Here is a 13,129-nt window from a genome sequence, read left to right on the forward strand (position 1 = left end):
CTTTATAAGCAAAACCTGTCCTGCTTAGAACTGCATGCGTCCCTACAACCCTCCCCGGCCACGACACACGTTCTCTCCTTCCTCGGATGTGGTTTCCTCTCTCTCGAGAGCCAGCGTGGGAGGCAGCCCCTGACTCTGCTCCCGGGGGCCAGCCTGGCCAGCAGGGTTTGGAGGGAGCCTCCCGACTAGGTGACGTGTGAGGAACTGATCTCATCAGACCAACAGGAGTGGCCATCCCAGCCTCTGCTCCTTGGGGATGAACATCTGGCCCGTGACAGCCCTGGACCCTCTGTTGCTTCGCCCCCAGCTGAAGGCGGGGACACTACCTAGCCAGTCAGCTCGGCTAGGGACTGCCTAACCTTGAACGGAGTCGGACGGCCAAGCCCACGGAAGAAAACAGCCCCCAAGGCCTGATGTGCACTTTCCAAGACAAAGTCCGAGAAGTCCTTCTGAGCAAACAGAGCTGCACTGCTATGGGCAGAACACTCACCAGCTGGGGAGCGTGAAACCTCCGGCTCAACCTGCCAGGGAGCCAGGCTGGACGTCCTGTGCTCACCCGCCACGCCCTCACATGGACCACCGTGTCCCGCGGGGCGCACCCGTGAGAGCACACGAGAAAGTGTTCCGCGGTGCTGTCCACGTCCCGTGTCCTTACTCCCATCTCAAACTTCAAAACTCTTGAGGTTTGTGCACCTGTAAATTTTACAACAATAAAACAAATTAAGAATTAAACTTTTTTTAAAAAAAGATTTTATTTGAAAAAGACAGAGACAGAGAAAGCGAGAGAGAGCATGAGTGGGGCGGAGAGGGGGAAGCAGATTCTCTGCCGAGCGGGGAGACCGACGTGGGGCCCGATCCCAGGCCCCAGAACCCCACCTGAGCCGAATGCAGACGTACGCTCAGGCAGACCGACGAGCCACCCAGGCAGCCCAAGCATTCAACTTCCCGACGCGGGAGCGGACTCGGGAGCGCGCTGGGGTCTGCACGGGCGAGCGGGGGGCAGGAGGTCAGTGCTGGCATCCAGCGGACGGAGGACGCTCACAGACCTCCCGCAACTCGGCTTGTGCCTGGAAAGGCTCGCAGTGCGCCAAGGGTCTACAAACTCTGAGTGAGAACTGGACCTTCAAGAGGCTCCCGGCTGGCTCGGCCCACGGGGCACGCAACAAGTGATCTCTGGGTCCTGAGTTCAAGCCCCACGTTGGGCTGGAGAAAATCGAAAAAAAAGAAAGAAAGAAAGAAAAAGGAAGAAGAAACAGAGAAAAATGTTCCTCTGAACTCCCCCACAGAGCACAGCGCAGGTGAGTGAGGTCAGGATGGTGTTCACTTTCCAGAGACGACGGGCTCCCTGCCGCAGACGAGACCCGCGTCGCCCATGCGACCGAGCGAGACCTCGCCCGTCGGGTGGGGGTGAAGAACCACAGGACAGCAGACTTGCTAAATAGGTATTGTTTATTAAGGCTTGTATTCTCCAGAGGAAAGTTATCCGACGTTGTCCGTGACTCCGTGCGGCCGGCAACAGCTCGGAGTGCCGGGTTCTCAATACAAGTCTAAACAATACGGCTTACGCTTTGACCGAGAGGGTCTTTTGGAGTAAATAGGTTCCAGAAGGTATCTGCTCTCCAACAGTCGGATCCCCTCCGGCGGGCGGGCGCAGACTGTGCCAGCACGACGGGCGTGAGCACTGTTTTCGTGCTCCAAGTCAGACTCTGGGCGGCAGCGAGCTCTTCAGGGTCCCTCATTACACAACACAGAACAGCAAATTCAATTCCTCAAAGGATTTTTTGTTTGCTTTTTTTAAACCCCACCACAGCACCAGCTATCCCAGCAGCTCCTACGTGTGAAGCTCGGCCTCGTGGGCAAACTCAGGAGGGCACCGGGATCCGCAGGTGCAGAGCGGGGGGCTGGGGCGGCCACACGCAGCTGAGCCCGCAGACCGCTGAGCCCGACCCTCCGCCAGCCGCCCCCTCCCCCTCCGTCTGCCCCGCCGGGCCGAGGAGCCAGGAGGGGCCTGACACTCCGCGCCAACACAGCATGCTCACCGAATCTGACAAACTCAAATCTATCTTTCTAAGTAGAAAAATCAAGTGGACAGACTAGCATTTCAGACAGACAATGGGTAATAAAAATGGCAAACCGGCCGGATGAAGTTGATTTCAGCGTTTTTGAAAAGTATTTTAACAGAACGCAGGAAAATGACAAAACAAGCCACGGTTTCTCGTGTTTGCTAGAAAGTAAGAAAGGTGACAAAGAAGTCCCTATAAAGACGTTAAATGACAGTGACTCTTCGGAGCAAGAACATAACTTCTGCCGAATGACAACAGGACCTTTGGGACGTTCTGCCGTGAAGGACGCTTGTGTTTCACGCCGGGTCTGACCGGTAAGCGGAAAACACACTCCTCTATTAGTGAGCTCTGTGATACTGCAACACAGAAAAACACGAACGCACGCAGATCCGTCGGGGCAAAAATAAAAGACAAAGGCCGTGAAGACGCAACAAGTCGGGCCCTGCACAAGACAACAGCACCAAGCACGTGTTCCCTTCAGCGTTTCCGGTCCAGCGTCAGAACACAGAAGCTGGCTCATCCTTACTGTTTGTTTCGATTCTGTCGTTCCTGCGGAAAGAACAAGAGTTTAACAGACTGCGTGAACCGGCCACGGACACTCCCTCAGAAACGAGGTCCCAGGCTGCCCGGCCCCGGACTGGCGCACCCCGCTGGCACCGGCCAGGCCACGGCAGCAGGGGGGACTGGGCCTCTGAGCGCCACCCACCCACGGCGTCTGCCTGCTGCAGGCGAGGCCCCTCTGGCCAGGCGCCCCCCACCAGGCACAGACCCACGTGGCCCCACGTCGGCCTGTCTGGCGTCCCACCGATAGGGTCAGAAGCCCCGTCGGCCCCTCCTCACGACGCTGCAAGTAAAATCAGCCTGAGACACGGACCCACGGGGCTGAGCAGCAGCGCGCTGGCCGCAGTTCAAACCTCTCTCGAGCTTACTGGAGGACAGCTCGAAGCCGCAGGCAGGATCCCACGGACCAACTTAAGACTTCCTCTTCCCAAAACCCCCTCGCTAATGTACCTTTAGGACCCTCCGACTTTAAAACACAAACCGGGTGACGGACAGAAAGTTACCCCTAACCTCACACAACATCCGGAACCCAGTGAGCTTCGGGAAAAGACCCGAGGCGCCACAGGCCCTAAGATAAACCACGGCCACCCGCGGCCACTGCCAGAAACCCACTAAGGGTCTTCAGCTTACTACCAATGACTTCTGCCCTGTCCCTGTCCAGTCAGCAGTTCAGCTGTTTTAGCTTGTGCCCAAAGACTTAAAACAGATTCTCACTAACGAAGAAATGACAAGCCCCTCTCTCCTCCACACCGAGGAAGGAGGGAGCACTCCTGCTCACGTCTTACCAGCCACGAGCCGCCGCGGCCAGCGCGGCTTCGGAAACTGCAGACGGCACTGGGAGTCCCGTCATCCACGCCCGGCACGGGGCTCCAGCTAGAACAGGCCGCAAACCCGTCTACTCTCAACGGACATTTAATTAAAAAAACGATGTTTTAATAGCAGAAAAGCGTGACGAATCTGGGGACGAGCGCTCTCAGACAAACCGGCTTCACGAGGTGTGCTCCGCTGTCCTCACTCGCCCCACTGCGGAGCCAGGTCACGGGCCTCTGAGCCCTGTTCTCCTCCAGCACCACAGAGGCCCTCCAGCGGCCTCCAGCGGCCTCCACCAGCCCCGGCTCAGGACGCTCCCCGTCATGGGGCGGGAGACAGAGCCGGTGTCCCCGCCCGCCGCGAGGCCTGCACTCCGGGCTCCCGGCGCGAACTCGCAGCTAGCAAACGCCCGCACTGCAGACCTTCCCAGCCCGGGCCCCTCCTTACCACCGGGACGCTGAGTTCAAGACTAAGACACGGGGTTTTCAAGGGAGAAGGAAGCAACAGCCTCTGGAGCAGCCCTTCCGGCCCACGGAGGGCAGGGTCTGCAGCCCCCGCGGCTGGCCTACCCCGTGCCAAACACCGCTCCTGAGTGTCCCTGACAGAGGTGTGCACTGTGGTCCCAACCACGACGTCCTCTCAGACCAGGGAGGTCACACGGTGACACCCACATCCCCGTCACCGCTGGTGACCAGGCCTGGGACCCCGACTTTGAGCCCCGGCCCGGGGAAGCCGGACGCACCTTGCGCACCACCTCCTCCTCCTCCTGGCGCTTCTCGTAGTGCGAAAAGTCGTCAAAGATGGAGGTCGTGTGCTTGTAGGACGCGATGATCTTCAGCACTTGCTTGGCTTTTTCTAAGGGCACCTCCTGGGTGTCGCGGGAGTTGGTGACCGGCTTATTGTCATTGTTCTCCAGTCTGATGTGCCGGAGCTGGTTGTTGGGCACGTCCTTGACGAAAATCCACTTCACGTCAAACTTGCCCTTCCACTTGTCCTGAGCCCAGACGCCTGCGCTCGCGCCGTAGTCCACGGGCGACTTCATCTCCGCCAGCCCGCAGAAGTGCCCGCTGCCGTTGACGCTGAAGAGCAGGTACACGGGCGCCCTGCTGCCGGCGGCGCGGAAGGCCCCGTCCAGGCGCCTGTTGCCGTGCTCGGTGCTGCACCAGATCGAGTACTTGATGGAGCGGTGCACGTCGTCCTCTGAGTAGCTCTTGATGATGAACACGCGCCCGCTTTTGAGGTTCCAGTCGAACTCCTTCGGGTTGTAGCTGTGGGCGGCTTTTAGCTGCTCGAGAACAGGGTGCGACTCCGCGGCAGGGGCAGAGCTAGGCTGCGCGGTTCCAGCAGCGCCGCCGTCGCCGCCAGCCCCTCCGCTCTGCCCAAACGCCGCGCTTCTGTTGCGAGGGGCGACCCAGCGGGTTTGGGGCGGCAGCTGAGGGTTTGGATGCTGCAGCTGGGCCGACGGGGGAGGCTGGGTGGGAAGAGGCTGCGCAGCCGGCTGGTGCTGGGGGGCGGGCTGGGGGGCGGGCTGGGGGGCCGGAGCCTTGGGCGCGGGCCCCTTGCTGTCCCACGTGCCGATGTCCATGTTGTGCTTTATCGGCGGAGGGGGCAGGGCGGCCCCGATCACAGGTCCGCTTTTCGCTTTCATTTTCGGCTGTGGTTTTGCCGGCTTGCTGGCGATGGCAGCCCACGAGGTCGGCTTCGAGACCGGCATATTTACATTTGTGCCACCGTTGCCAGAAAGGACACCAGTCACCGCCACGCTGCTAACGACCGACCCGACAGTCTTGACGGCAGAGGTGGTGACATCCCCAATCTTCAGGCCCACCATGCCCTGCTCCAGGCTGTTCATTCCAGGGGCCTTGCTGAGAGTGTCGCCGTGAAAGCCCGTCTGCCCGTCCACAATCGTGCCGCCCAGAGAGCTCGGCGGGTAAGTGTAGCTGCTCCCGTATGCGGGGCTCTGCGCCTGCTGGCCCTGTGACCCACTTGTCCCCCAAGCTGAGAAAGCAGGGTTTTCAGGGAAAAAATTAAACCTGTGCTGGTAGATGTTGTTCCCCAGGCCCCCGGGCTGCCCGAAAACAGCATCGTGCATGAAATGATGGTCTCCGTTGCTGAGCTGTCCGTAGGTGGTGAGGTACGGGATGGGAGGGTCTCCTCCAGTAGACCAGGGCGCCTCACTGAGCGAGTACGGGAACCCGATGGACGGCGGGTAAAAGCCGGACAGGTAAGGGTCCGCCATGGACGGGTAACTGTTACTCTGGGGAGACAAGCACAGGAAACGTTAGATCGCTCTGGAGACGCACCCCGGTGCGGACTGCCTGCGTGGGCACCGCTGACTCTGGAGCACTGTCACTGCCGACAGGGAGGCCCAGAGCACCGACTGAGAACAAAGCCAGGACAGAGAGGCCTAGTGGCCACCTGTTCTGGGTCCAGGCGACGTGACCAGGCTCAGCCACTCTACCGTGGGCTGTCTGCGGCCCACTCAGGAACCCCCCTCTCCCCTCAAGGAGTGGACGGTTTAAACCTAAAGGATCCCAGAGAGAGGCACAAACCCATCTGACTGGCAATGATGCGGACCCGCACGCCAGCAGCACAGGCAGCACAGCAGGTGAAAATGGCTTCCAACGGGCAACGAGAGGTTCGAGCCACAGGACAAGCTGGGGTGCGCAGGGAGACTTGCCCCACAACCTGGTCGCAAGCCCTCGGACCGCTCAACGCACCCAAGCAGACCCGACCCGCGTGCGACACCCTTCCCTCCCACCCCCTCTTCTGAGTCCGGAGGGGTCTCACCATCTCACGGCCCCACCCTGTCCTGGCCGGCGCCTTGGGCTCTCAGAGTGGCTCTGGCAGCTCCTTCGCCAGCTCCGTGTCCTGCCTGCTCTCTGAGCTGGAGAGCCCCTTGTCTCGAGCTCCAACCAAGCTGGAGTCCTGGACACAGGAAACACCTGTGCGGCAGCCGAACCACCCCTTGACGCAATAGGGACTCCTCTCGGAGTCTCCGGAAGCCGGCCCAAGGCACAGATTTATACCCGGGGTCAGCAGTTCTGACACGGCGCCTCCCTGGGGAGATTCACTGGTGGTCTGGCCAGAACTGGACCTCCCAGGCCAGGCCACCGTTGGTGACTTAAATGGTTTCCTGAAGAGTGTTCGGGGTAGGGGGGAAGCTTCTTGCCCAAGGCAGCTGACCTAAGAGTGGGAACCCTTGTAAAGGAAACTCAGAGGAGGGGCAGCGGCACACTTCCCAGTCTGTGACCCCGTCTTCTGACTGGTCCCCACCCTCCCCGCTTCCTTCCATCCCAAATACCAGAAGGTTCTACACGGAGATCGCTGGCCAAAGACCTCCTCCTCCAACCCCACACCAATCTTCAGGTGCGCAGACCTGCCGGCCCAGCTGGCACAAGGTGTCTGCTGCCACTCCGGTCCCAGGGACCCACTGAGGAGGGAGCTGGGCTCAGGCAGCCAGAGGGTGGGGGCTGGAGTACCAGACAAGCGAGCCCCTCCGCCTCCTTGCAGTGGCAATGTGGAGTGACTCAGCAGACCCCCCAGAGAACCCTATGGAGAACAGGCTGGGCCCCCAGCAGTCACGGCACAACACGCGACAGAGGTGACCCAGCCCCCTGGCTGCCAGCGAACCTGACGTTCCACTTGCTTACGAAGGTGAGCTGAGAGGTGACCCCCTACTGACGGGGCCTCACCCCAGACCCATCCAGATGCAGCCCAGAACACCTGCTCCCGACAGACGTGCTGCCACCCGGCCGCGGCTCAGCCTGGCTCGCTGACACCAAGCAAGCAACCTACTCTGCGCTGCGCACCGGGGCTGCCCACGCGAAGTCTGGACACCGGGGCTGCAGGTGCGGCACACACTCCAGGCTTCCCCTCAGCACGCCGGCCACACAACACATCTCTGCAAGCACAAGGTAAAAGCACCTCCCCGACCGATGTTCTCACACACGAGACCTCTCATCATAGCCTCTGGTAGAAGACACGACCTCAAAAAAGAGGCTGACACGTCTTCAGGGCAAAATCAGGCAACAGAAGGAAGGACACGGCCCAGTGCTGGGCACTTCGGGTGCCTCCTTGAGGCCCCGTCCAAAATAATAAACAAGAGAGCCCTCCAGAAGTCCGTGACTGTTAGCCCTATGTCATCTCCGCTAAAAAACCATAAAAGAAAATCATCTATTCTAAAATTCAAACTTTTCCACACTTAATAATAAGAGAACCACACTAAAAAGAAAGAAAGAAACTCGTTCTAAATGACCAAAACTGAAGCTTGAGTAAATCATGTAAACAGGGAAGGATCAAAGGGACCCGGCACAGGGCATGCAGCTGAGGCCCAGCAGGTGCACATTGCAGAGGCCCTACGGATGCCAGTCCGGCTGCGTGTGTCCCTGCACCAGAGGACCGTGGCTGCAGGCCCTCGCTGGTGGGGCTGTGTGCGTGGAGCACAGTTTGGCACAGAGGACGTCTGCCTCTGTCTCAGCTCAAGACACATGGTTTTGAGCAAGGAGACAACAAGAAGTCCACGAAGATCCCCATGGGCTCTGCCAGTCGCACTCCGTGATGTCCCCACTGACTGGCTGGCATCGCTGGAGGCCACGGCACACAAGACCACACGCTCCTCACCGGTCCCTCCCATCACCCAAGCCTACCACAGAGCAAGCCACTGGCACGAACCACGGAGGCTCATGGGCTTGTCCCATGACGTGGGCCGCCGACAGGGCGTCGGTGTAGCCTGGCTTTGTGCGACTGGGTGAAACCCCCCAAAGCTGCCGGAAACCCTGGACGACAGCTGAGCACCATTTTCAAGACAAGTTTGTCTTCTCCAAACCGAACACCTCTCCAGACCGGACAGACGCGCCAGGAAAAGCACTAAGGAGGCACCAAGTTAACCATGAGAGGACTTCTGAGAGCCGGTTCACCCAGGTCCACGAAGAGATGCGGACCGCGCAGGACACCCTGACCCTGAAGCACCCCCACCAGCACTCAGGGGGTCCGCTCCGAGTGCAGAGCAGGCCTCCTGTGCAGGGCGGCCGGCCGGCACGGCCTCCCAGAAGAGTGCTCCAGGACGAGCGAAAGCAGCACCAAGCGACCAGCACTGAGGCTCCGAACAGCAGCATTTACACAACGCCCCTGGAAAGCGGACACGTCCTTGGACGCTGACGGCACAACTGAGTCGCTGACAAAAACTACGGAAGTTTACCATTGCTCCTTTCTGTCCCTGTCCCACGTGACCAGACCAACAGTGTGCTGACGACGGAGTAGAACCCGAGCACAGTCCCAGCTGCCCTTAGCTCCCCCAGCGCTGCCCGGCCCCTCCCCCAGAATCCCACCCAGAACCCCTCCGGAACCCTTAACCCAGAGCCCCTCCCCCAGAACCCTACCCAGAGCCCCCTCCTCCACAATCCCACCAGAGCGCCTCCCCAGAATCCCTCCAGAGCCCTTCCCCCAAAGCCCCCCACCCACAATGTCCACCCAGAGCCCCTCGGCTCCCCAGCGCTCTCCCTCCCTCTCCCTAAAACTGACTAGTGCATGCTCCACGGCACACAAGGGGACCCCGCGCGGCTACATCTATGCAGGAGGGTCCTGGGGGCAATCAGGAAGGAATAAAAGCGCAGCAGAAACAATGTCCCGAGACCTTCCTCTGGGAAAAATCACCCGCCCCAGGGACGCTTCTGTTCAGGGCATTCCAAGCTAAACCACCTTACAGGCCAGCTCTGAACCACGTCTACCATCCCATGTCTTACCACCTCAACACAAAAACAGAAAGGGCCTCCAACTTGCTACTGCAAACATCTGGGTTTAAGTAAACCACAAAGTGCTGGGGGCTGCCAGCTCTACGCATGGCCTTCACCGTGGTGGCCAGGCACGGGTGCACAGAAAAGCCCCTCGCAGAGCGGCACCCTTTACCCGTGTGCAGCCGAGCGTGCATCGACACCTCGCTGAAGACGAGCACAGCGCGGGGTACCGCGCCCGGCCACCCACGCTACTTCTCTCCCTCGCTCGGCTGCACACGCACCCCCGATCCAAGACCCGGCGAAGCAGCACGCGGGAGCTACCCTCGGCAGGGATCTTCACCAGCGGAGTCCCGGACTGGACGTGGCTCAATTCCCAGCGGCTCGTCTGCAAGGTGCCTCCCCACCGAAGGAAGGAACGACAAACGAGCACAAAAGGAGCCCTTGCCATGTGCGGGGAGAGACACACCCCACCCCTCAGTGGGGAACCAAGCTCTGCCACAAACAGGTCCCACCACCGGGTAAACCAGGCCTGTCTGACCCCGTTTCTTCACCCGAAGAACAAGAGGACCAGGAGAATCAGGATCTCTGAGCTCTCCCGTGTTACCTGCTTCCCACACTCCTTCAGTGGGGTGTTTCCGGAAATCCGTGCTCAGTCAAGAACACAGATTTACTCCACAGCGATGTGCTGGTTAACCCCGCACCCTCACAGCCAGGACACACAGCGGCCGTCTCGAGGCGGTTCACGGCAGCGCGGGCCTACGACGGTCTTCGCACTGGCTTCCCCAGGGTGAAAGAGCCGAACCACCGTCCTGACGGAAAATCATCTGCCCCACTTCCCACGAAGGCTCCTCCCGAACAACATGAAAGCTCCTGCCTTCTACAAACCTCTCAATTGTCTTTGAAACAACCCCACTGCCTTTCTCCGGTTAAAACAGAACACGCTACTGCCATGGTATTCAAATCACACACAAAAAAGTAAGGCACCAAAATAAAACAAGTTCATTTAACTGCCTGCCGTCACCTCCAGCAATACGTCACGGAGGCCAGGGCAGGCCTCCTCTGTAGCACCTGGTCCTGCCCAGAGAAGGGGTGGGTTCTTAGGGGAGGTGGGGAGGCTCTATAAGGGTCTCCCGAGTGCCTTTGCTACTGATCTGCTCAATGCAACCAGGACATCGGTGCAGAGAAGTTCTAAGACACTTTAGACAAGAGCAGACGAGGAAAAAAAGAGACAGAATAACCTTATTCCTCTGCAAAAAGAGGCAAAGCTTGGTTTTATTCTAAAGCAAACCCAGTAAGTTTAAGAAGTGGTAGACATCATGCTTAAACCTACACTCCAACGAGCCCGGTGGCTTTAACCAGGGCAAGCTGGCCCCCAGGAGACATGCTGGGACATTTTCGGTTGTCCCGCAGGTGTGTGGGTATAGGGCAGTCGGTTACTAAAGGCATCGTGGGGTTGAAGGCCAGGAAGGCTGCTAAACATCCTGCAACACACACACCGCGCCCTGAAGATGTTTCAGTCCAAAGCATCCGGAGTGCCGCGCGTCTAAGAAATCGGCAGCTGTGACCTCCCGGGGCCAACACAGCTACGGACTGGAGCTCCAAGCAGCCCCATCGACCTGCCCCACGATCCTATGAGCAGTTACCACAGCCAGCGCCACAGAAAAGGTCCCTGAGGCACAGGGAAGGCACCTAAGGAACTGTCACCGAGTCAGTGGTGACGATTCGAACCCAAAGCCAAAGTCTGGCTCCACAGTTTGGTTCTTCAATGCTCTCCTACACCCCAGTTCTAATGCCCAGAGCTAGACTGGCTCACCAGAAAGTTCCAGAGAACTACGCACACCGCACTCCATCAAAAGCAGTGCGTCCCGGCGCCCGACGCTGAGGCCCACAGAAGTCCACCGGCGCACAGTCCCCACGGGTCACTGCTCCCTCCGGAGAGCACCGCAGCCCCGTGTTTAGCTCCAGGCTATCCTCCGAGCGAGGCGTCGCAGTCTTTCCGGTACGTCATGTTGTGCTTCTCAGTCGTCAGGGTAACGAAGTCGGAAACGTAACACTAAAGGCGTGTTACAAAACTCAATAAAAACTAAAACAGAAACATGGTATTTAAAAAAAAAACTCACCTGATTTGACTGTCCAGAAAGGTAGGGCTCAAAGTCATTGTCATGGACCGTATCCTTCTGATGCAAAGAACCATTTTGTACTAGAACGAGAAGTTGAAAAATATTATCTCTGAATTTTAAACAGTGACTTTTAAGCACAGAGATCAAAAGTAGTAACGTCGATGCCCATCAATTCCTAGAAGTTGCTCCCGCTGAAAAGGAACCCGATGGGTATCCCCGGGCGTCTACACAACTAATCGCAACGACGATGCACAACTTCAGCGATTTCGGTGTTTTCGATAAAGACGTCGTCCGGTGCCGACACACGCACGGCGAGAACCTGCAGCCGGTTCTGCTAAAGACCGTCTGGTCGGCGAGGACTACGGGCGAGGACTACGGCCGAAGAGAGGTCGCTGCTTCCAAAGGCCCCGGCGTGCGCGGGACAGAGACGGCGGAGCCCAGCGAGGACCCAGCTCCGGTCGCGGCCCCCGCGCTCCCGCGAGCTCAGCCACACAAGCAAAGCGATGGAGCGAAGCACGGGCGTCTCCCCCCCTTAAAGCGCGAGGGCCCGCGTCTGGCTACACCCGAGGACACGCCCTGCCCCGCAGACACGGAGGGTCACTTACGGGATCTCGCCGGGCGCTGGCGGCTTATCCGAAGCCACAACGTCCCGGCGCGAGCGGACACAGAGCCAGGCCCGCGGCCGCCGGGGGCCCCGCTGGCCGAGGGCTGACCGGGCGCCGCAGAGCCGCGCCGCGCCCGCAGCCCGGCCGCCCGCCCCTCCGCCCCCTCCGCCCCACGGCCCTGCAGCGGGAGGCGCGAGGGGGTCGCCCTAACCGCCCGCGCGCCGGCTCCTCCCGGAAGCCCCGCCGACCCTCCCCAGACGCGAGACCCGATTCCAGCTCCCGGAAGGACACGGAGCAAGTTCCCGGGGCCGGACGCCCTTCCCGGGCCGCGCCCCCGCCGCCCGCGGCTCCCGCGCGCCCGCCCGCCCCGCCGCCGCCGCAGGACCGCCCCGCCCGCCCGCCGTACCTTTATTGTCCTGTCCTTTCGCTCTCTGCGGCGCCGGGCGGCGCGGGCGGGACCGGGGGAGAGGGAAACACCGAGTTACTCACGGCGCCGTCCGGCCCGCGGCGCGCTCCGGCCCCAGCGGGCGCGCTCCCCCGGCCCCGCGCCCCGGCCCCCGCGCCCGGCCCCGGCCCCGCTACCTGGGGGTCCGCGCTGGCGGCCGACATGCTTCATGAACAGCCCGGCGCGGCGCGGGGCCCGGGCGCCGCCGGCTCGGGCCTCCCCGCGAGGCCGGGCCCGTCCCCCGCGCTCTCGCGGCCCCGGGCCCGCCGCCTCCTCCCCGGGCGCCGGCCGGGCGGGCGGCGGCGGCGGCGACTGGCGGGCGCGCGGGCCGCTCGCGGGGCGCGGCGCAGGGCGGCGAGCCGGGACGGGACGCACTGACGAGGCGCCGACTCCAATGGCGGCGGCGGCGGCGGGGACGAGGCTGCGCGACGTCAGCGCGCGCAGGGCAGGCCGGGAGCGCCGACGGGCCGCCGCCGCCGCGCCTGCGCGCCACCGCCGGGCGGGATGGATCTCGCGCCCCGGTCCTGGTATCGCGCGGCGGGGGCGGGGCGAGCCCGGGGAGGCCGGGGGGCGACGTCCTGCCGGGCCACCCGGGGGCAGAGCTGGAAGCGGCGGGGCGGGGGTGGGCGGCCGGCCTCGTCGGGCGTGCACCTGCCGGGCCCAGCGCCTGCAGCCTCTGCCCCTGGCGCCCCGTGCGTATCCCCGAGGTCTGAAGAAGCAGAGCCGGCGAGGAGGACCACGGCCACCTACCTAAAGCCGCTCACGGCAGGGCGGACCCGACGGTCCACCC

General features: G+C 61.3%; 1 protein-coding gene across 3 annotated transcripts; it reads right to left on the reverse strand.

Moving 5' to 3' along the window:
• Positions 1–1,431: 1,431 nt before the first annotated feature.
• On the reverse strand, positions 1,432–12,756 carry YTHDF1 (YTH N6-methyladenosine RNA binding protein 1). 3 transcript variants are annotated; one of them, XM_045070488.1, is made up of 5 exons: positions 12,477–12,756; positions 12,301–12,325; positions 11,290–11,369; positions 4,177–5,691; positions 1,432–2,612 (listed from the first exon to the last, which is right to left on the reverse strand). In XM_045070488.1, the coding sequence occupies exons 1-5, from the start codon at positions 12,501–12,503 to the stop codon at positions 2,586–2,588; spliced, it is 1,674 nt and encodes a 557-aa protein (XP_044926423.1). In that variant the 5' UTR covers positions 12,504–12,756; the 3' UTR covers positions 1,432–2,585. The 3 variants fall into 3 exon arrangements, with proteins under 3 accessions (XP_044926423.1, XP_044926424.1, XP_044926425.1); XM_045070489.1 differs by lacking the exon at positions 12,301–12,325; XM_045070490.1 differs by lacking the exon at positions 12,477–12,756 and having other exon boundaries at positions 12,301–12,445.
• Positions 12,757–13,129: the final 373 nt, after the last annotated feature.

The sequence above is a fragment of the Mustela putorius genome, unplaced genomic scaffold (assembly GCF_011764305.1).
Source record: "Mustela putorius furo isolate JIRA1106 unplaced genomic scaffold, ASM1176430v1.1 tig00003972_pilon_pilon_pilon, whole genome shotgun sequence".
Classification (NCBI taxonomy): domain Eukaryota; kingdom Metazoa; phylum Chordata; class Mammalia; order Carnivora; family Mustelidae; genus Mustela; species Mustela putorius.